This window comes from Lathyrus oleraceus, chromosome 6 (genome assembly GCF_024323335.1).
Source record: "Lathyrus oleraceus cultivar Zhongwan6 chromosome 6, CAAS_Psat_ZW6_1.0, whole genome shotgun sequence".
Lineage (NCBI taxonomy): Eukaryota > Viridiplantae > Streptophyta > Magnoliopsida > Fabales > Fabaceae > Lathyrus > Lathyrus oleraceus.
Window position 1 is genome coordinate 61802701 of NC_066584.1, and position 22512 is coordinate 61825212.

General features: G+C 37.8%; 2 protein-coding genes across 2 annotated transcripts; one reads left to right on the top strand and one right to left on the bottom strand.

Moving 5' to 3' along the window:
- The first annotated feature begins 2117 nt into the window (after nt 1-2117).
- Nucleotides 2118-3303, top strand: LOC127094023 (uncharacterized). Its single transcript, XM_051032898.1, has 2 exons — nt 2118-2355; nt 2615-3303. Exons 1-2 carry the CDS (start codon nt 2118-2120, stop codon nt 3301-3303), a joined length of 927 nt encoding a protein of 308 aa, XP_050888855.1.
- Nucleotides 3304-21527: 18224 nt separating this feature from the next.
- Nucleotides 21528-22070, bottom strand: LOC127094025 (uncharacterized). Its single transcript, XM_051032899.1, has one exon. It carries the CDS (start codon nt 22068-22070, stop codon nt 21528-21530), a length of 543 nt encoding a protein of 180 aa, XP_050888856.1.
- Nucleotides 22071-22512: the final 442 nt, after the last annotated feature.

Consider the following 22512-nt stretch of genomic DNA (forward strand, 5'->3'; position numbering starts at 1 on the left):
AGTACCGATCATTTTGGCCAAACAAACATTTCGTATTCCTTGCTACATGCTTCCGATTCATGGTGCAGATTTGGTCCTAGGTGTTCAATGGCTCCATACATTGGGAACTTTTCTTTCAAACTATTCCATTCCCTCTATCCAATTCACCCACAACGGCCAACCAATCACGCTGACAGGTATGGTTTCTAACTCTCCTTATTCTTCCTCTTTTTCTTAGTTTTGCAGATTCTTGTTTACTGATGCAATTCATTCTATCCACACCATGACCATGACCACCCTTGAAACACCAACACAAAGATACAAAACAACACCCCAAACTTCACTACCTCAAACCCAGAAATTTCCAAACTCTTAAACACATATGCTACTGTTTTTTCTACTCCACAAAACCTACCCCCACACCACCCTCAAAATTACCATATACATCTCAATCCAAAATTACAACCCATCAATATCAAACCTTACTACTACCCACAATACCAAAAAACCATTATGACTAACATGATACAAGAAATGATCAACACAGGAATCATAAAACCTAGCACTAGCCCTTTTTCCTCACCCGTGCTTCTTGTTAAGAAAAAACATGGGAGTTGGCATTTCTGCGTCGACTACCGTTCCTTAAACTCCATCACAGTCAAAGACCGGTTTCCCATACCAACAATAGATGAGTTGTTGGACGAGCTTCATGGTGCCACAGTTTTTTCTAAACTTGATCTAAGATCTGGATATCATCAAATATTGGTTGCATCAGAGGATACCTTCAAAACAGCGTTCCGCACTATTGATGGCCACTTCGGGTTCCTTGTTATGCCATTTGGTTTATCCAATGCACCGACAACTTTTCAGTCCACTATGAACACTATCTTCAACAAATTTCTTCGCAAATTTGTGCTTATCTTCTTCGACGACATCTTAATTTACGGCCGCAATTGGGAAACACACCTGGAACATTTAACTCAAGTCTTAGCCATTTTGACAGAGCACAAATTATTTGCTAAGTATTCAAAGTGTGAATTTGGTGTGAATAACATAGCTTACTTGGGACACCTTATATCTGCTAACGGGGTTGCTGCCGACCCAGAAAAATTGAAAGCCATTCAAGAGTGGCCCTCACCAACTTCCATTACTCATCTCCATGGATTCTTGGGGCTCACGGGATTTTACCGTCGCTTTGTCCGCCATTACGCTGCCATTGCTGCACCCTTGATAGAGCTATTGAAAAAGAATGCCTTCACTTGGTCAGAGCAATCCCAATCAGCCTTTGAGTCACTAAAAGAGGCAATGACCCATCTTCCAGTATTAGGCATCCCTAATTTCGATGTACCATTTGACGTCACCACTGACGCTTCAGGCACAGTTGTTGGTGTTGTTTTATCTCAAAATATCCACCCTATTGCCCTCTTTAGTCAAAAACTCCGCACAAAAATGCAACATGCCTCAGCATATGAAAGAGAAACATTTGCTATTACTACTGCAGTCAAGAAGTGGAGACATTACCTGTTGGGGAGACACTTTAGAATTTTCACCGATCAAAAAAGCCTCAAAGCCTTACTCACCCAAACCATTCAAACACCAGCCCAGCATAAATGGCTCACCAAACTGCTGGGGTTTGACTATGAAATCATCTACACACCCGGTCGCACAAACGTATTAGCGAATGCCCTCTCTCGAAAACATCATGCAGCTGAACTACTAGTCAACACCACATCTTCCAAGATTCCTAGCCTCATTGACCATTTAAAATCCTTTTACTCATCAGACCCAATTGGTGTCGCGCTACTACAAAAATTTCAAGCCACCATTGACCCTGCATCAAAATTCAGTGTTCAGAATGGATTAGTCTACTATCAAGGTCGTCTTTTTATTCTTGCAGAATGTGACCTTAGAGAAAAACTACTCACTGAATTTCACTCTTCTCCAATCGGCGGCCATTCCGGCGGTAGAGCAACTCTATATAGGTTAACAACATCATTTTCATGGCCACTCATGGCTCAAGAAGTGAAAGAATGGATAAAAAATGTCGAGTTTGCCAGCAGCACAAATACTCAACTCAAAAACCCTTTGGCTTGTTACAACCACTGCCCATACCCAATCAAGTGTGGGAAGACATAACCATGGACTTCATCACTCACCTACCTTCCTCTCATGTAAAAACAGTAATCTGGGTCATTGTTGATAGATTCTCCAAGTATGCCCATTTCCTTCCACTGCCCCCAAAATTCACTGCTGCAAGCATAACTCTAATTTTCATTGCTGAGATCTACAAGTTACATGGAATGCCAAAATCAATTGTGAGTGATAGAGATAGGGTGTTTACAAGTCGGTTCTGGAAAGAATTGTTCAAAATTAGTGGTACTACCTTATCATTCTCGAGCGCCTATCACCCTTAAACTGACGGACAAAGCGAAGTCACCAATCGCATCCTAGAAATGTTTCTACGGTGTTTTACGAGTGATTCCCCCCAAAAAATGGGCGAATTTTCTACCACTAGCTGAATTTTGGTATAATTCATCATACCAATCCGCCATCAAATGCACGCCCTTTGAAGCTCTATATGGGCGCCCCCCACCAAACATTCATTCATATATTACAGGAACATCTCATATTACAGGGGTGGATGAACTCCTTTCACAGAGACTGAGCATGCTGAATATCATCAAAGAAAACCTTACCAAAGCACAGCTTCATATGCGTTCCCAAGCTGACTCGCATAGGCAAGAGCGAACATTTACGGAAGGAGAGTGGGTATGGCTGAAGCTACAACCTTATCGCCAATCGTCACTCCGGGATCGGACATCTCCCAAATTGGCTAAACGATTCTTTGGCCCATACCAAATCAAAAGAGTAATTGGTACAATTGCTTATGAATTGATGTTGCCACCGAAATCTCGCGTACACCCCGTTTTCCATGTTTCCAAACTGAAGTCGTTTCATGGTTCCCCTCCTCTCAACACACCATCGCTCGATATTGCTGTTACGGGAACAATGGTTCAATTACAACCATCCCAGGTTTTGGGACGTCGTACCATTCATTCTCCAATCGGTCCTATTACTCAACTTCTGGTTCAGTGGGTCGGATTACCCGCTCTAGAGGCAACATGGGAAGATTACACCACTTTGGTCCAAAACTACCCAAACCTGAACCTTGAGGACAAGGTTCTCTCTGATGGGGTTGACAATGATACAAATCTGCAAGGCCCAATATCTACGATTGGACCCAATGACAGTGGGCCTCAGTCCACTAGGGGGAAAAGAGTTAGAAAAGAGCCCAAATGGTTGGAAGAATACTCTAGGAAATGAATTGATGACAGCCCATGAAGTTAGCTAGGAATATTCTAGAGAATTGTAACTCAAAGTACTATTCTTAGCTGTAGCCACCTTGCATTAAGGATCTTATCCTTTTATTTTGTTTTTATCTAAATTAAAGGATTTGTGTACACCTGTAGCAAGATCCACTATTGTAGCAAATCAAGGCTTTTTAAATAGTCATCTTGAATGAAATGAAAAGGCAATGAATTACAACCTTACAAAATTATTCTTTTTCCCTTTAAAATTTTGTTATACTCGAAATAATAACTTTATTTGATACCTAGGACCCTATCAGAACATCATTCATAATATAGTAATATAGTAGTTAGGTGTATTTTGCATAGAGATTTAAAAAGCCATGTAAATGCAAGTGCTCGATTATGATTCTTTCTTGACTTGGATTCTTTGGAATGGTGTTTATTAACTGTTTGAAAATGAAATATATTGCTTTTATTAATAAATAAAAAGTAAATAATAAAAATAGTATGATTCTTGTTTTTCATTGAACATTTTACACTTCAATGTAATTAAATAAAATGATTAGGGTAATGTTTAGACTGGAAATTTAAAGTTGTTCGATTTAAATATTTAACGTGTAATTTTTTATGTACTTGAAAATTATTTGAACTGTATTTTATTACAAAAAATATTGATTAAAAAAATATTGTCTCTTATTTTTTATGAATCAATGACAATTATTTTTCTCATTTTTAAAATAAATTTTTGTCTAATATTTTTTATATCAATCAATGATAAATATTGAATTTGTATTTTGTTATACATCAATAATAAATATGCGTAGTGTGTTTTTTCTTATAATTTCCAACAAAAAAATATTTGTCACATGTTAATTTATTTTTCGATGATAAATATTTATCATATATAATTTTATATATACCAAGAAAAATATATATGTTATGTGTTTTATTTTATGTATTAGTGATGAATATATATTTTATGTTTTGTTTAATTATCAATGACAAATATTTTGTTTATATTTTGTTTTCATGAACAAAATATAATAAGTGAATGAAACTTGCTTTTGTGAAGAGAGATTATCTTTTTTTTAAAATATTTATCAAAGAAAAAAAGTTTTATCACATATTTTTGTGTTGATAAACGATAAACATTTATTTTGTATTTTTTTTAATTATTTTCATTTATGTGGATGATAATAATAAAATGATTTAATTGAAATACACTGACAGTGCAAAAAAAAAATTACATTGTCAGTTAATCATAGTCGTTGGATGTTGAAACAAATTTGACTTTTATTTTAAAAATCTATAAAGTAATGCAAACGGGTGATGGTGATGAATCGATTGTATAAAATATTTTACACTGAGAATACATAGTAATTAATCTCATAATAAAATACTAACTTATTTAATTCTTTGGTAGTCAATATTTATTATATGTTTGATTTACTTAAACCAATATATCATAATTACTCTAAAATTTATTTAGAATATTTAAAAATACTAAATTTAATTGGTTTACCAGTGATAAACATTTGTTTTGCTTGTAAATTGTAAGCTTCAACAATATTTTAGAGATTTATTTATAGAATACAACGTTAGATAATTGAAGTGTGATATTTATTTAGTAATTTTGACTACGGTTTAAGTCCTCCTATTTTATTTCACTTACGAAATTAGTATACATTTTAAAATTATTTAATTTTGGTCTTCTCTTTTTTTTATAGAAAGAAAGGACGCAAGACCCAAATAAAGAGAAACTAGGTGACAAACCTCAAAGACAACCTAGATCAATATATCCTAAACAAACGCCTCAAAAAAAGAGGACACTCATCAAATCAGAAAAAATCAATAGAACTGGACATGCCAACTTAGCAAGATAATCAACACATTGATTAGCCTCTATAAAAATATGATGAAATTGAACTTCTTCAAAATGGGGAAAAAGAAGAAAGATATGTCTAATCAAATTCGAGCCTTGCTTGAGCACCCAAGGTGACCCTTGAAGAGCATCCACCACCGATTTATTATCAACTTGGACAATGACATTTTTGAACCCATGTTTCCAAGCTAACTCCAAACCCAACATCACGTCCCATAATTCTGCAGCAAGACTATTGCAATCCCCAATATATTTGTGAAAATCGCCAAGCCAACACCTTGATTGTTACGATAGAGACCCGCACAAGAAGCACCAACTCCCCTCTTAAAAGCCCCATCCAAATTTAGACATACCCAACCAAAAGGACGAGGTCTCTAGTGCACTAAAATATGATTTCTAGATATAGGTTGTACTTTGAGAGAAAGATGATTGTTGTCCCGGAATAGGAGAACAATATGCTGAACCTCAAGACTAAGATTATGAGACATGATGAAACGGGGATCATGAATCTACTTATTCCGCCAAATCTAGAGTTGGTGGCAGCCGAAAGCCCAAAGATCCGATCAATCAACATTTTTGAAGTGAGAGGGATGAGAAATGTTGGAATTAGTCCAGTCCATCAAAGAAGAAGTGAAGAAAAGATCTTGATTATGATGATTAACAAGCTGAGACCAAAATCTCCTGGGATAAGTACAGTCACACAGAGCATGAAGGATAGTTTCCGAAGACATACCACACATATCACAAGCATCACTATGCAACTGAACACGATTAAGATAAGAGTTAGTAATGATACCATTGTGATAGATTTTCCAGATGAAGTTCCGAATTTGCCTAGGAACCTTAAGCTTCCAAATAGAATTTCAAATAAGATTGGGAACATCTTCCGAACCTTGGTTTAGAAGCCCATACATGCTAGAAATAGAGAAAATCCAAGAATTTATACCACTCCAAATGCAGCAGTCAGAAAAAGAAGTAGATGGAGAAGGATGGGGAATAACACAAATCTTATTAGAAATGTAAGAGGGGAAATTCTGCTAATCAAAGTCCTGTTCCAAGTACCATTAGAATTCAGTAAATTTTCCATAGAGGAAGCCTTCGATTACGGTCCAGATGAGTGTTAGAAAGTGAAGTTCTGGTATCAGATATGAGATGTCGAATGTAATGTCATGACAATAATATCTGAATAACAAGTAAAATATAAACAGGATAAAAACAAGGAAGCAATTGAACAAGCGACACAAGCAATTTTTAACCCAGTTCAGTGCAAACTCACCTACGTCTGGGGGCTACCAAGCCAGGAAGGAAATCCACTAAACATAATTAGTTCAAAGACTCTCAGTAAACAACTTCAAGTTACAGTCTTTTCACCTAATATCTACCCGTGTGACTTCTATCTAAGAACTCTTAGATATGAGACCCTACTCACTCCCCCTCAATCACAGCAGTGATATAAAAACAAATACAAAAGAAAGAAGACACTCTTCAAAGACACATACTTGATCTTGCTTAAAAGCTTCAACCAAGTAAATAAACACTCGTGTTTCAAAGCTTAGAGTGGACAAATTACAACACAAAAGTCAGTCCAATTCAAACATCAATAAGATGAATGAATGGCTCACAATACACAAGCTTACACAATACTAAAACCCTAAAACTCTCTCACTCTTTCGTTCGTTTCTTGTATGTCTAAAACAGGGTTTACAAAGTCTTTATGTAGAAGCTTTCTGAATGGGCCTGGGCAGCATGGAGCCCTAATTCTATTTAATGTATATTCCCTAAGAAATAGCAACTAATCATTCCTTTTATGGAAAAAGAACGTTCTGATTTTAAATAGAATTACTCCTTGAATAACGCATGCAATCTCCACATAAGCACACATAGATTTGCATGAAAAGCGCAACAACAAAACACATAACATTCAGACTAAATATTCTGTATGCACGTTTCTTAACATCGGGTCTGACATCTTAGCTAACTCCTGGACAACCATATTTAAACAACCTGCAGGAAGCTGATATCACATGTCAAGACAACACGCGTAACATCTTGTGATAACACTAAGTTTTACCAAAATTGATGCCAACACATAGAACCAACAAACTTCCCCTTTGGCAAATTTTGGCTAAAACATACATTAGATCATATGTTTCACAAGAAATCAATCAGAGTATCAGTTATGCAGCAGAAGTAAACATACACACATTACTAGCAAAAATAGCAACTAGTAAACACACATGCGCTTGTACTCAGAACACACCACCTTCCCCTTCAGCTAGTCCACACCAAGCACCAATCTTATTCACACAAACAAAACACTTCTCCCTCTTTGTATCAAACATAACATTAAACATCATCTATAGATAAACCTACTCTATCAAACATCAGCTATGGCTATAGCTACACTTCTCCCCCTTTTTAGCCAAAAGAGACCAAAGAGACAAAATAAATGTCTATTCAGTCATAAACCAAAATGTCAAAAGTTAAGGGTTACACAACCAAGTATATAAACAGCTTTAAGCAAGCTGAGATACAAACCAACAAAACATCAAAACAGCAGAATATAACTGCCAAAATCAAGAAAATCCATCAAAACACAACAAAAATTATCACATCAATGAGGGCCAAATTCAAAGGAGCTAATCATAGGAGCTTGAGCTTGCAGCTTCATCAGCATCAGAAATAGAATTGCCACTTGTCTCATAATTAGTTGCAGGCCTCTCACTAGAGGTGTGGGCTTCAACTTCCTTAGCATGTTCAATATTCTCACCTTCAGCTTGCTCCAAGCTTGCAATCAGGGCTTCCAATGATTCTTTCCTAGTTGTTGCTACCCTTATCCCTTCACCCAGCTCTTTACAAGTCTCCTTCAGCTCAGCAATAGTTCCAACTTTTGAGGCTGACTTTTTCATAGCAGATGTCATGACAATGTCTTCGACATGACTGCCTTCAAACAGTTTATAGTGCACTGATAGAGCAGGTTTTCTTCTACTTGGTAAGTCATTAGAACTCAGAATGCCAGGGTGTTGATTCAGGATAATCCCACAAATCATAGAGGGAAAGGCAATAGGCAGCTTAACTGCGTTAGTAGACGCATGCTTGATGATTTGTTCAAACATAAATCTACCATAGTCAAAATTCAGTTTGGTTCCAACAACAAAGATAAATCTTCCAAGGGTATTATAAATTGTGAAAATGTGGTTGGTAGGCACCCAATTTGCAGATCCTATTTTATGCAATATAGCATACTTTACAATCAACTTCCCAGCAGGAAGATGCTTTTTAATAGGCCATCCTTTCACCTGCCTTACTGTAATTTCTCTACATACCTCGTTGTCTGTAGCTTCCAATTAACTTGTACCCTCAACTCTTCTTCCCATAAAATTGTTAATAACAGTGGGAGAGAAAGTGATACACTTACCTCTCATAAATACTATGCAAAATTCCTTGTTATTCTTATCAGCAATATCCTCAGGAATATTGACAATGAATTCCTTAACCAAACCCTCATAGCACTGAGAGAACCCAACCACAGTCTTCATCAACCCATCAGTCTTTATTAGGTCCATGACCTCCTTGACTTCAACAACATCCTTTCCTAACTCCCTTTCCACAACCACCCTTCTTTGAATCACAAATTTCCATTTGGCAGCTCCATCCTCAAGATGGAAAGAGATGTTATCCAAATGTACAACAATAACTTTCATAGGGGACTTTCTCACAATGGTCTTCTTCACAGGAGAGATGTCAGGGACATCTTCCTCAACATCCTCTTCAGACTCAGAAACTTCTCTAACCTTCCTCTTCTTCACTTCAACCTTGCTCCAAGATTTGGAAGGACCAACACCAGCAGTCTTCTTTGTTGTTCTAGCTGCCATCAGTTCAGCCACAACTCTTCCTTTTCTGGTCTTCATACGCTTGGCCACACTTGGCTTTAAGTGATGAAGTAAGTTGTCCTCTTGATCATAAGACCTATCATCCTCTAGGTCAATCACATCATTTTCAACATCATGCTTCTCAGAATGGGAAGCATTGGCAGTTTTAGATGCCACAGATTTTCCTTTACCAGACACAGTTTGCCCTAGAGAGCACAAACCTTCAGCAGCCACGTCCTTCTCAGATCTAGAGGAATCATCACCCTTCTCACTATGATGTTCAACCTCAGGAAAGGGGTACATTTTAGACAGGGGGTAGAGACTCCCTTCACAGAATGTCCTTCATTAAGGATTCTAGTGACTAGGTTTCTTATGACACGATCAATGTGGTGTATATCTTCCTTAGAAATAGTGGCATGAGTTGAGCTAGAAGGGATACTAGAGATGTTACCTTGGTTGGGGAATGCAGAAGTTGAGGCATCCATGGGATGGTTTAAATCAAGGGCTTCGCAGGGAATAACAGATAGAGGAACCACATCCAAAATCTCATCATCGTGAGTGTCCATGGAAGGAGCGCTAGCCTTGTGAGTAGACTTAGTAGTTTTTGAAGCAAAAGTAGTTTGATGTTGTGACATTTTGACGTTTCTATGGAAAATTTTCAGTTGCCCTAGCAGAGGAGTATGAGGAAGAAGCAGGAAGTTGGAAGAGTTGAAGTAAGTAGTGAGATTGTGGGGGTAACGTGTGAAAAGGTAATAGATGGTATTTCCCAAACTAGGTGATGATTTACCATAAAGGGGGCGCTTTATTTTAAGAAAATAGACAATAAATTGATTACTTTTTCCATTCTATATTAATTGCTACAAATTTTCATAAATGCAAATCCCTAATTTCCCTCTCAGGAATTCAAATTGATTTGCATCCAAGGCCTTTATAAAAATATCAGCTAACTGCATCTCAGTAGCAACATGCTCTAGGGCTACAATTTTATCCTCCACGAGTTCTCTAATAAAATGGTGACGGATATCAATATGTTTTATCCTGTTGTGCTGAATAGGATTCTTAGAAATGTTTATAGCACTCAGGTTGTCACAGTACAATGTCATGACATCTTGTGTGACATTGTATTCAGTCAGCATTTGTTTCATCCACACCAGTTGAGAGCAACTACTTCCAGCTGCTATGTATTCAGCTTCAGTAGTAGACAGAGACACACAATTTTGCTTCTTACTAAACCATGATATTAAATTGTTCCCCAAGAAGAAGCATCCTTCTGATGTGCTTTTCCTATCATCAGCACTTCCAACCCAATCAGCATCACAATATCCAGACAACACAGATTCAGATCAATGAGTGTAGAGCATCCCATAGTCACTAGTGCCATTGACATATTTCAGGATCCTTTTCACTTGGTTTATGTGACTCACCTTTGGTTCAACTTGATATCTAGCACATACACCTACAACAAAAGCAATGTCAGGTCTGCTTGCTGTGAGATATAGCAGACTCCCTATCATGCTTCTGTAGAGACTTTGATCCACACTGACACCATTTTCATCTTTGGACACTTTCAGATGAGTAGGAGCAAGTGTCCTCTTATGGCTTGCATTTTCCATGCCAAACTTCTTAACAATATTTTTGGCATATTTACTTTGAGATAGAAAGATAGAATCTTCCATCTGCTTGACTTGCAGGCCAAGAAAATAGGTTAGTTCTCCAACAAGGCTCATTTCAAATTCAGACTGCATTTGCTCAACAAAATGTTGAGCCATCTTACTTGACATCCCACCAAACATAATATCATCCACATATATCTGAGCCACCATGAGCTTTCCACCTTCATCTTTGACAAATAAAGTCTTATCAATGCCTCCCTTCCTGTATCCATTGTCAATGAGAAATACTGTGAGTCTCTCATACCAAGCTCTAGGAGCTTGTTTCAACCCATAAAGAGCTTTCCTCAACTTATACACATGCTTTGAAAGATTTGGGTTTGTGAATCCCTTTGGTTGTTCAACATATACTTCCTCATTCAAGTAGCCATTTAAGAAGGCACTTTTCACATCCATTTGGAACAGTTTAAACTTCCGAATACATGCCACTCCTAGCAACAATCTAATGGACTCCAGGCGAGCTACAGGAGAAAATGTTTCATCAAAGTCAACTCCTTCAAATTGAGTGTATCCTTGTGCTACCAATCTTGCTTTATTTCTAGTAACCACACCCTTTTCATCAGATTTATTCATGTAAACCCACTTTGTTCCAATAACATTTATTCCTTCAGGTCTTGGAACCAGTTCCCATACTTTATTTCTCTTGAATTAGCCTAACTCTTCCTGCATGGCATTGATCCAGAATTCATCAGTTAAGGCTTCTTTGACATTCTTATGCTCAATCTTGGACACAAAACAGGCATGTGATATCACTTCCCTTGATCTAGTGGTGACCCCTTTATTTGGGTCTCCTATAATGAGATCTTTAGGATGATCCTTCTGAATTCTGATAGAGGGTCCCTTATTAACTTTATCATCTTCAGGTTCAGCTTGAGTGGACTCACTCTCATTACTTTTGTCCAAGAGATCAGCTGGGGCATCATTCAGAAATGTCTCAACATCATCTGTGACATCAGTCTCTTGATCATCAATAACAACATTGATAGATTCCATCATAAATTTTGTTATGGAATTAAAAACTCTAAAAGCTCTGCTGTTTGTTGAGTAGCCCATAAATATTCCTTTATCACTCTTGGGGTCCATTTTCCTTCTTTGTCCAGGATCAGCCAGGATATAACATTTACTACCAAACACATGGAAGTATTTGACAGTAGGTCTTCTTCCCTTCCAGACTTCATATAAGGTGGTTGGGGTCCCTTTCCTCAAGGTTACTCTGTTGTGAACATAGCAGGTCGTGTTCATAGCTTCCGCCCAGAAGTGGTAAGGCAACTTCTTAGCATGCATAGCTCTAGCAGATTCTTGGAGAGTTCTATTTTTCCTTTCCACCACACCATTTTGCTGAGGGGTAATGGGGGAAGAAAACTCATGACCAATTCCTTCAAATGAACAAAATTCAGCAAATTTACTGTTCTCAAATTCTTTCCCATGATCACTTCTGATTCTAATAACCTGACTGTCTCTTTCTCTTTGAAGTATTTGGCAAAGATCTTTGAACATATCAAACACATCAGATTTTCCCTTATAAAATTCACCCAAGTATATCTGGAGAAGTCGTCCACCACAACATAATCATACATTTTCCCACCAAGACTTTCCACCTGCATAGGTCCCATCAAGTCCATGTGGAGAAGTTCCAGCACTCTAGATGTGGTGTCATGTTTGATCTTCTGATGTGACATCTTTGTTATGCCATTTTGAATTTCCATGCACACCTTGTGATCAAATGACCATAACTCCTCAACCATTCATCACATGGACATGAATTAGGACTTTTTAGAAAGGAGAGACAAAGATCTACAGCTTTCATGTTCACCGAAAATCAATTTGAAACTTCCTTGATTTTGAAAAGTCAAGTTGAATGTGGACCAAAAACTTGCCAAATTTGGAAACTTTGAATTACAGGTCACTTTCCATTTTTAGTAACTTTTGCCATGACCTCAAAATATTCAAGATAGATGTTTAAAATGACAAATAGACTTAATTTGAACATGATTGAGGTGTCCCAACTCATTTCCCCACCTTATAGCCCTCAGTTGACTGCACAGTTGACTTTTTGGTCCTTAGATGACCTTGAAATGTCCTGATCAGCTAGAGCCTCCACCACTTGGGGAAATTGCTCAAAAATGAAACCCTAGCTCATGTAAGTCCCTTATTACAATCATGTGATCCTCACCCCAAGGAAATACCTCATCTCTTTGAGAAACCCTAGTTGGAAGAATGGCATTGATCAGGGTTGACCAGAGGTCACAACCCCAATCCAGAGGAACCTGAGGAAGAACTCTGAAACCCTTGATGCTGATAGAACCATGATGATGGTAATATATCCTTGCAAACAAGATAATGCTCAAAACCTTTGAAGAATCAAGAAACCCTAACTGAAGCCCATGCCCTCAGATGGTTGATCATCAATCCATAGAGACCCTCAGGCTTGAATCATGTAACTTCTCCATCTTCTGAAAAGACGTTGGAGGATGACCTTCTTATTTCCATATGATATGCAAAATTCAATGCCTAATTCTCTAAGCATGAAATGCAATGTGTCAAACTAGTCTCAAGAAGAGGAGGGCAAATTTTGAGGTGTTACAACTGGTACTTTGATAGTGGCTGCTCAAGACATATGACTGGTATGGAGAATTTATTGGTGGATATACAACCCCACACTACCAGTTATGTGACCTTTGGTGATGGTGCTAAAGGAAAAATCAAAGGTGTGGGTAAGCTGGACAGCTCTGGAGTTCCAGAACTGAATAATGTGCTGTTAGTAAAAGGACTAACTGCGAATCTCATCAGCATAAGCCAGCTGTGTGATCAAGGGTTCTATGTTCAGTTCACTAAGGAGCTATGTGTTGTGACGAATGGAGATAATCAGGAAGTTATGAGAGGATCCAGATCCAAAGATAATTGTTATCTGTGGGAACCTAAAGTCTCAAACTACTCCACAATTTGCTCCTCAGCCAAGGAAGAACAGGAGGTGAAGTTGTGGCATAGACGTCTTGGTCATCTCCACTTAAGGGGAATGAAAAAGATCATATCCAAGGAAGCAGTTAGAGGAATCCCAAAGCTGCTTATTGATGAAGGAAGAGTCTGTGGAGAATGCCAGGTCGGCAAGCAAACCAAGATGTCACATCCTAAGCTGGGACATCCTACAACATCCAAAACTCTGGAACTTTTGCACATGGACTTAATGGGACCTATGCAGGTTGAGAGTCTGGGTGGAAAGAGGTATGCCTATGTGGTTGTTGATGACCATTCCAGATACACTTGGATAAGCTTCATCAGAGAAAAGTCAGATGCATTTGATGTCTTCAAAGAACTGTGCATCAGACTTCAAAGGGAAAATGACAGTTGTGTTGTCCGAATTAGGAGTGACCATGGGACGGAGTTTAAGAATTCCAAGTTTGATTAGTTTTGCTCGTCTGAAGGGATAAGTCATGAGTTTTCCTCTCCTATAACTCCTCGATAAAATGGGATAGTTGAAAGGAAAAACAGAACTATTCAAGAATCTGCCAGGGTAATGATTCATGCAAAGAAGCTTCCTATGCACTTTTGGGCCGAAGCGATGAATACGACTTGCTATGTTCACAATAGAGTTACCATGAGAAAAGGAACCTCTTCCACTCTGTATGAAATATGGAAAGGCAGAAAACCCACTGTGAAGTACTTTCATATCTTTGGGAGTAAATGTTACATTCTTACAGATCGTGAACAGAGAAGGAAATTGGACCCCAAAAGTGATGAGGGCATATTCCTAGGATACTCAACTAATAGCAGAGCCTACAGAGTGTTCAACTACAGGACCAATGTCCTGATGGAATCCATAAATGTTATTGTGGATGATAAAGAGGAAGGAATCAATGTCATAGAGGATGTTGGAACATTCCTTGATACGTCAACAGACATTTCAGTCAAGTCCGAAGAGGTACAGGAGACTCCTCTTGAGTGTGAGGTAGATGCATCCAACAAAGTGCCTTCTATCAGAATTCAGAAGGACCACCCCAAGGATCTGATCATAGGGGATCCTAATAGTGGTGTGACTACCAGGTCAAGGGAGAATATCTCAAATTCCTGTTTTGTATCCATGGTTGAACCAAAAAATGTGAAAGAAGCCCTGACTGATGAATATTGGATCAATGCCATGCAAAATGAACTGGAGCAGTTTAAATGGAATGAAGTAAGGGAGTTAGTTCCACGGCCTGAAGGGACTAACATCATTGGTACCAAGTGGATTTACAAGAACAAATCTGATGAGAAAGGAGTAATCACTAGGAATAAAGCAAGACTAGTGGCTCAAGGATATACTCAAGTTGAAGGGGTTGATTTTGATGAGACGTTTGCACCTGTTGCTAGACTTGAGTCAATCAGATTGCTGTTAGGTGTGGCCTGCATTCTGAAGTTCAAATTGTTCCAAATGGATGTGAAGAGTGCCTTTTTAAATGGCTACTTGAAAGAAGAAGTCTATGTGGAACAACCTAAAGGGTTCTGCGATCCTAACTTACCTAAACATGTGTACAAGTTGAGGAAAGCTTTGTATGGCTTGAAGCAAGCACCTAGAGCTTGGTATGAAAGGTTGACTGAATTTCTGACCTCTCATGGGTACAGAAAAGGTGGGATAGATAAGACCTTGTTTGTGAAGGATGAAGATGGCAAAATCATGATTGCCCAAATTTATGTGGATGATATTGTCTTTGGTGGAATGTCAGAGCAAATGGTGAAACATTTTGTTCACCAGATGCAATCTGAGTTTGAAATGAGTCTGGTTGGGGAATTGACTTATTTTCTTGGTATGCAAGTTAACCAAATGGAGGATTCTATGTTTCTCTCCCAAAGCAAATATGCCAAAAACATAGTTAAGAAGTTTGGTATGGATAATGCTAGGCACAAAAGAACTCCTGCACCTACTCATTTAAAGTTAACCAAAGATGATGGAGGTCCCAGTGTTGATCAATGCTTGTATATAAGCATGATAGGTAGTCTACTATACCTAACTGCCAGTAGACCTGATATATCCTATGCAGTTGGTGTTTGTGCTAGATACCAAGCAGAACCCAAAGTGAGCCACTTAAATCAAGTCAAGAGGATTCTCAAGTATGTCAATGGGACTTGTGACTATGGTATGCTATACTCTCATGGCTCTGAGCCTGTCTTATCTGGGTATTGTGATGCTGATTGGGTTGGGAGTGCTGATGACAAAAAAAGCACATCAGGAGGATGTTTCTTCTTGGGAAACAATCTCATATCATGGTTCAGCAAGAAACAGAACTGTGTATCACTGTCCACTGCAGAGGCTGAGTACATAGCAGATGGAAGCAGTTGTTCCCAACTGGTGTGGATGAAATAGATGCTTACTGAATACAATGTCTCTCAAAATGTCATGACATTGTTCTGTGACAATCTCAGTGCCATCAATATTTCCAAGAATCCCATCCAACACAGCAGGACCAAACATATTGACATTAGACATCACTTCATCAGAGATCTGGTGGAAGACAAAGTGATTACCTTGGAACATGTAGCCACTGAACTACAACTTGCTGACATTTTCACAAAGGCTCTGGATGCTACTCAGTTTGAAAATTTAAGGGGCAGACTGGGAATATGCCTCTCTGAGGATTTATAGCAACCAATGATGTTTGGGATGTATTGTTTAATATCTCAACCTATTAAACAATTGAAAGTGTGCTATGACTGGACAACAAATCACAGCTATGTTACTTGCTGCAAGTGTGGTAACAAGATGTTAAGGGGATATCCTAACATGAGACAGCCTATGTGCCTGCTGGACTTCAAGAAAGGGTTCATGCAGGAGTGGTTCAAGATGTCAGACTCAAAGTCATGGCATATGATATGGGTGTACCTGCTGTAAAGCAAGAGTGTGTGACTACTTGATCAAAGTTGTGAAGCAAGATCAAGTGGGTGGTGTCTTGATCAAAGCTGTAAAGCAAGATCAAGAGGGGGTATTCTTGATTGAAACTGTGAAGTAAAATCAAGATTGTGTTTCTGATATGTTTGTGTGTAATTCTGTGTATTTGGTTTGTAATTTAAAGTGTTGCTTTGGCAATATTTTTGACAAAAAGGGGGAGTAACACCTGTGATGCCCCAGGACAACAAATATGTGATTAAACAGATATTGAAGATCCTCTAATCCAGAGGTTGTGTTGCAGCTGATGTTCCACTTCTATGTGTGATGAGTGTGAGTGTGTTATCTGTATGTGTGCTGCTGGTAGAAGTTTTTATTTAACTTTTGTATGTGTGCTGATATGTGAAGTTTTTATTTAACTTCTATCTGTGGTGAGTGTGCTGCTGCTCTGAGTGTATTAGCTAGGTTAATTTCCCTGCTTGATGTGTGTTTTCCGCTGCTGTGAACTCTGTTGTGATGCCAAGTTGTTTTAGCCAAAAATTTGCCAAAGGGGGAGTTTGTAGATGTTTGATTGGCTGCATTTTATGTTAAAACACTAACTAGACTCTAATGTCTTGACTGATGTCATGACATGCTTTGGATATGTTTGATTGGCTGCATTTTGGGTTAGAACATCTAACTGTACTCTGATGTCTTGACTGATGTCATGACATACTTGAGTAGTATGCTGTAGGTTTAGCTAATACAGGATTTACAGAATGTCAAACTAGATGTTATGACATTCATTCCTGACAGCAGATACTGAGGTATAAAGCAATTGGTTGTCTGTTATAACTCAGTATTTAATTTCAGTCTGTTTATCAAGGGAATAACAGACCTGGCATAAGGCCTACAGTATGAATGTCAAACTGGATGTTATGACATCCATCATTGACAACATATACTGAATAATAGGCAGGTTAGTTTTCTGCTACAGTTCAGTATGTATCTCAGTCTGTTCTTCAGGAGGATAACAGACCATGGCATAAGGCTCTATGTGTAAATGTCAAATTGGATGTTTTGACATTTATTAATGTAAACTGATACTGAAGTATGGACTGGTTGGTCTTTTACAGTACATCATTTTGTACAGTCTGTTTTCAGGAAAATAACAGACTTAGCATATGGTCTATGCTTTGGACGTCAAACTGAATGTTGTGACATTCATTCCTGACAGCATATGCTAAATTGTAAGTTGGTTAGTTTTTTTGTTTCAGTATTTTTCTCAGGCTATTTTTCAGGAATCCAACAGCTGAGCTAAAATCCAAGAAACTAACAACTAAGCTACAATTAATGAACCTAACAAATAGCCTATTTGTTAGTACCCTAATATGTGGAAATTAGGTCAACTTGCTTGACCTTAATTTTAGGAAATCTAAGTACAAGGCCCAAGTGCTGCAATATAAAAGGATGGCAATCCTTCATTCAGAACTCGGGGATTTAAGGCGTGAAGATTGTATTGTCCCATAATACTTCACTGCTGTATTTTTGTGTGTCTTGTAGTAGGTGTATCTTGTGAGCCAAGCAATTATCACCTAGATGATTGCATTGGACTAGGGTGTTCATTGAGTTGTAAGTGTTGTGTCACTCTAAGCTTTTAAGCATGAGTGCTGTGTATCTTGATTAAAGCTGTTAAGCACAATCAAGAGTTGTTTGAAGTGTGACTTCACCATTAACTTTAATCTAATTAAAGGTTGTAATCAATGAGGTGATTGAGGGGGAGTGAGTAGGAACTCTGATCTTAGTGTAAGATTGAAATTGCATTGGGTAGGTATTAAGTGATAGGATTAAACAGTTGGTTTAAGGTTTGAATTAATACTACTAATAGTGGATTTCCTCCCTGGCTTGGTAGCCCCCAGACGTAGGTGTGTGTGACACCGAACTAGATAAATAATTCCTTGTGTTATTTACTGCACTTACATTTTAAGTTCTACATAATTCTTGTCTGCGCAGAATTGGATGTCATAACATCCCGTGTGACATCGAAAGTCTGTTAACTAGAATTTCACATAGTACCAGAAAGTAACGTCCCAAGATCTCACCCAGAACCAGAGCAAGATGCCTGCTCTGATACCAATTGAAATTCTGGTATCGGATATGAGATGTTGAAGGTAATGTCACGGCACTAATATCTGAACAACAAGTAAGATATAAACAGGATAAAAACAAGGAAGCAATTGAACAAGCGATACAAGCAACTGTTAACCTAGTTTGGTGCAAACTCACTTATGTCTGGGGGCTACCAAGCCAGGAAGTAAATCCACTAAACAAAATTAGTTCAAAGACTCTCAGTAAACAACTTTAAGTTACAGTCTTTTCACTTAATCTCTACCCGTGTGACTTCTATCTAAGAACTCTTAGATATGAGACCCTACTCACTCCCCCTCAATCACATCAGTGATATAAAAACAAATACAAAAGAAAGAAGACACTCTTCAAAGACACATACTTGATCTTGCTTAAAAGCTTCAACCAAGTAAACAAACACCCGTGCTTCAAAGCTTAGAATGGACAAATTACAACACAAAAGTCAGTCCAATTCAAACATCAATAATATGAATGAATGGCTCACAATACACAAGCTTACACAAGACTAAAACCCTAAAACTTTCTCACTCTTTCGTTCGTTTCTTGTATGTCTAAAATAGGGTTTACAAAGTCTTTATATAGAAGCTTTCTGAATGGGTCTGGGATGCATGAAGCCCTAATTCTATTTAATGTATATTCCCTAAGAAATAACAACTAATCATTCCTTTTAGGGAAAAAGACCATTCTGGTTTTAAATAGAATTACTCCTTGAATAACGCATGCAATCTCCACATAAGCACACATAGATTTGCATGAAAAGCGCAACAACAAAACACATAACGTTCAGACTTAATGTTCTGTATGCACATGTCTTAACATCGGGTATGACATCTTGGCTAACTCTTGCACAACCATATTTAAACAACCAGCAGGAAGTTGATATCACATGTCAAGACAACACGCGTAACATCTTGTGATAACACTAAGTTTTACCAAAATTGATGCCAACATATAGAACCAACAGAAAGGTCTTTGAGAAACACTCCTGGAGCAACCCAATCATCATCCCACATTCTTATGGTTAGGTTGTTTCCCACTTCCCAATACGACATAGAGTTCAACTTAGGCCTGAGATTGACAATCATTTTCCACATGTAAGAATCAGAAGCTTTAGCAATAAAACTTCCAAAATCAAGGTACCTAGAGATATATTTATTTTTCATGAGTCTACACCAAAGAGAGGTACTGTTTGTCCTGAGTTTCCAACTTAGCTTTACAAGACAAACTTTATTCATAATAGGAAAATTCCTGAGCCAAAGCCCTCCAAAACACTTATCTTTAGTAAGAATGCACCAACAGATAGAGTGAAGATGCTTCTTCTCCAAAGAATCTCCCAAGATAAAAGATCTTTAGCAATCCTGAATCTTCTTGATGCAAGCTTGAGGAATGGGTACTGACATCATAGTGTAAGTAGGAAGAGCCTCAATGACAACCTTAACTAAAGTAATTCTACCAACAAAAGACAGATAATTTCTCTTCCAATGAGCAAGCTTGGATTGGACTTTCTTAACGAGATACTGATAATCTTTGACTCGTGGGTGTTTACCCGAAATAGAAACACCTAAATAAGTGCCAAGGGAAGAAGTCTCCTTGAAACCAAATTTAGCTAGGATGTGTTTTTTGGTGGACAAAGGAATATTATTGGAAAAGAAAATGTTAGTTTTTTCCATATTAATATGTTAACCATAAGCACTACAAAATTTGTCTAAGATATCCAAAACCACATTAATTTGAGTTTCAGTAGAAGTCCCAAATAGAATGAGGTCGTCAGCAAACATAAGGTGGGATATCTTAGGTACCTTCTTGCAAATCTTCAAATGTTTTCACTCATTATTCTCTATGACATCATGAATTAGATGAGAAAGTTTGTCCATGCATAGGATAAACAAATAAGGGGACAAGGGATTACCTTATCTTAAACCTTTTTTGGCCTCAAAAACTCATCGCTATCTCCTTTCCAAAGAACTCATAAGTTAGTCGTTATAATAGCAAGAAGAATAAGCTCTTTCATATTTCCAGGAATCCCAACTTTAATAAGGATATTACTGATAAGTTTTCAGTTAATGTTGTCATAAGCCTTAGCAATATCAATCTTGATGGAAAATGAACCAATTTCCTGCTTCGATCTATTCTTACTATGGAGAATTTCTTGAGCAAGAACAATGTTATCATACGAGCTTCTATTGGGGATGAAGCCAGATTGATTAGAACAGACTATGGTATCCATGTGTTGTTTTAGTCTATTCACTATGACCTTAGTAAAAACTTTATAGAGAGTATACATAGAGCAATAGGCCTGAAGTGAGAGACCCGTTGGGGATTATCAATCTTTGGGATCAGACATATGTCTGTCAAATTAACAACTTTCATAGGAATATCTTTGGAACACAACTGATGAATAAAAGTACAAAGATTCTCGCCAATATGACTCCAAGTATTTCGGTAGAACCCTGTAGGAAAACCATCAGGACCAGGAGATTTCCAAGCAGCCATATCAAAAAGTGCCTTCTTGATCTCAAAATCTTGGACCTCTGTTTGTAAAGCTCTGTTCACACTATGATCCAACACAAGAAATTTTTTAACTGTCTGAAACCATTCAAAGGTGGTGGTATCAGTAGTGAAGAGGAGTTTAAAGTGATTTTGGAAGAGGGTTCTGATTACATTTCATCTTCATTCTAATTGTTGGCATTGTCCTTGAGCATAGTGATCGCTTTTCTTATTCTACGTTGCACAACTCTGGTACCAAATAAGTTCCTCTTGATATAGGGTTTTAGAAAGAAAAATTTGGATTTTCTTTTCAAGTTTTCTAAGACCTTCCTGAACCGCTTTTTAAATACCTTGAAGCCAACACAAGAGATGAAGTTTTTCTTTACGGATACTACAAATGTTGTGAAGATTCCATTGAAAAGCAATGGTTTTAAAAGAATCCAGATTGTTAAGGATTGAATGATGGTTATTCCAAGCCGATTTCAACATATCTTTAAAAGAGTTCTCAACTAACCAAGCACACTTGAATTTGAAGGATTTAGGCACTTGTCTAAATTCCTTGTCCATGAGGGTAAGGAGAACATGATGATGGTCTGAAAAGTCAAGTCTATGAAGAACATTTGCATGAGCTTTAGGGTACATATTCCTCCACATGTCATTGCAAAGAACACAATCTAACTTTTCATAGATACACATACCCCCATGAGTCAACAAACCTCTCAAAGTAAAAGAGAATCCAAAGTTACCCATGTCAATAAGCTTGCAATTGTTGATACGATTTTGAAAAAGAGTACATCTATGAAGGGAAGTCGGGAGCCCACCTCTTTTCTCATTCAAATGGAGGATATCATTAAAATTCTCTCCCACAATCCATCCCATATCCATAGTAGATGCTATTTTAATCAACTCATTCCACAAATCTTTCTTTCTTTCTTCCAAAGGACTAGCATAAACAAATGTTAGATACCAGACTTTCCCTTCCTCCGTTATGATTTGGGCATGGATAAATTGAAAATGACATTTCACAATGTTAACTTGAAGCTTCCCAAATTTCTAACCCAAGGCAATGCCACCTGGAAAACTTCTAGCTTCAAAGAAGGCAAAGCCAAAGTAGCCAACCTAGAGAAAATATGCTTGAGCTTGCTAGGGTCAGAGCGAGTTTCCATGATTACCAACAAGTTAGGTTTCTTTGCTTGAGTGTAAGAGTTGCAGACACGAAAAAAAGTTGTATTACTTGTTCCACGACAATTCCAAAAAAAGGAAAGGTTTTGAATATTCATAAACACATGATAGAAAAGAAAGGAGAGCCCTTATGAACTTCCGTGCT

Bases quoted from the DNA above. Each gene is read 5' to 3' on its own strand.
- LOC127094023 (XM_051032898.1), top strand. From the start codon at position 2,118: ATGGACTTCATCACTCACCTACCTTCCTCTCATGTAAAAACAGTAATC. The intron at 2,356-2,614 runs GTACTACCTTAT...CTCATATTACAG, and splicing joins AGAATTGTTCAAAATTAGTG to GGGTGGATGAACTCCTTTCA.
- LOC127094025 (XM_051032899.1), bottom strand. From the start codon at position 22,070: ATGGATATGGGATGGATTGTGGGAGAGAATTTTAATGATATCCTCCAT.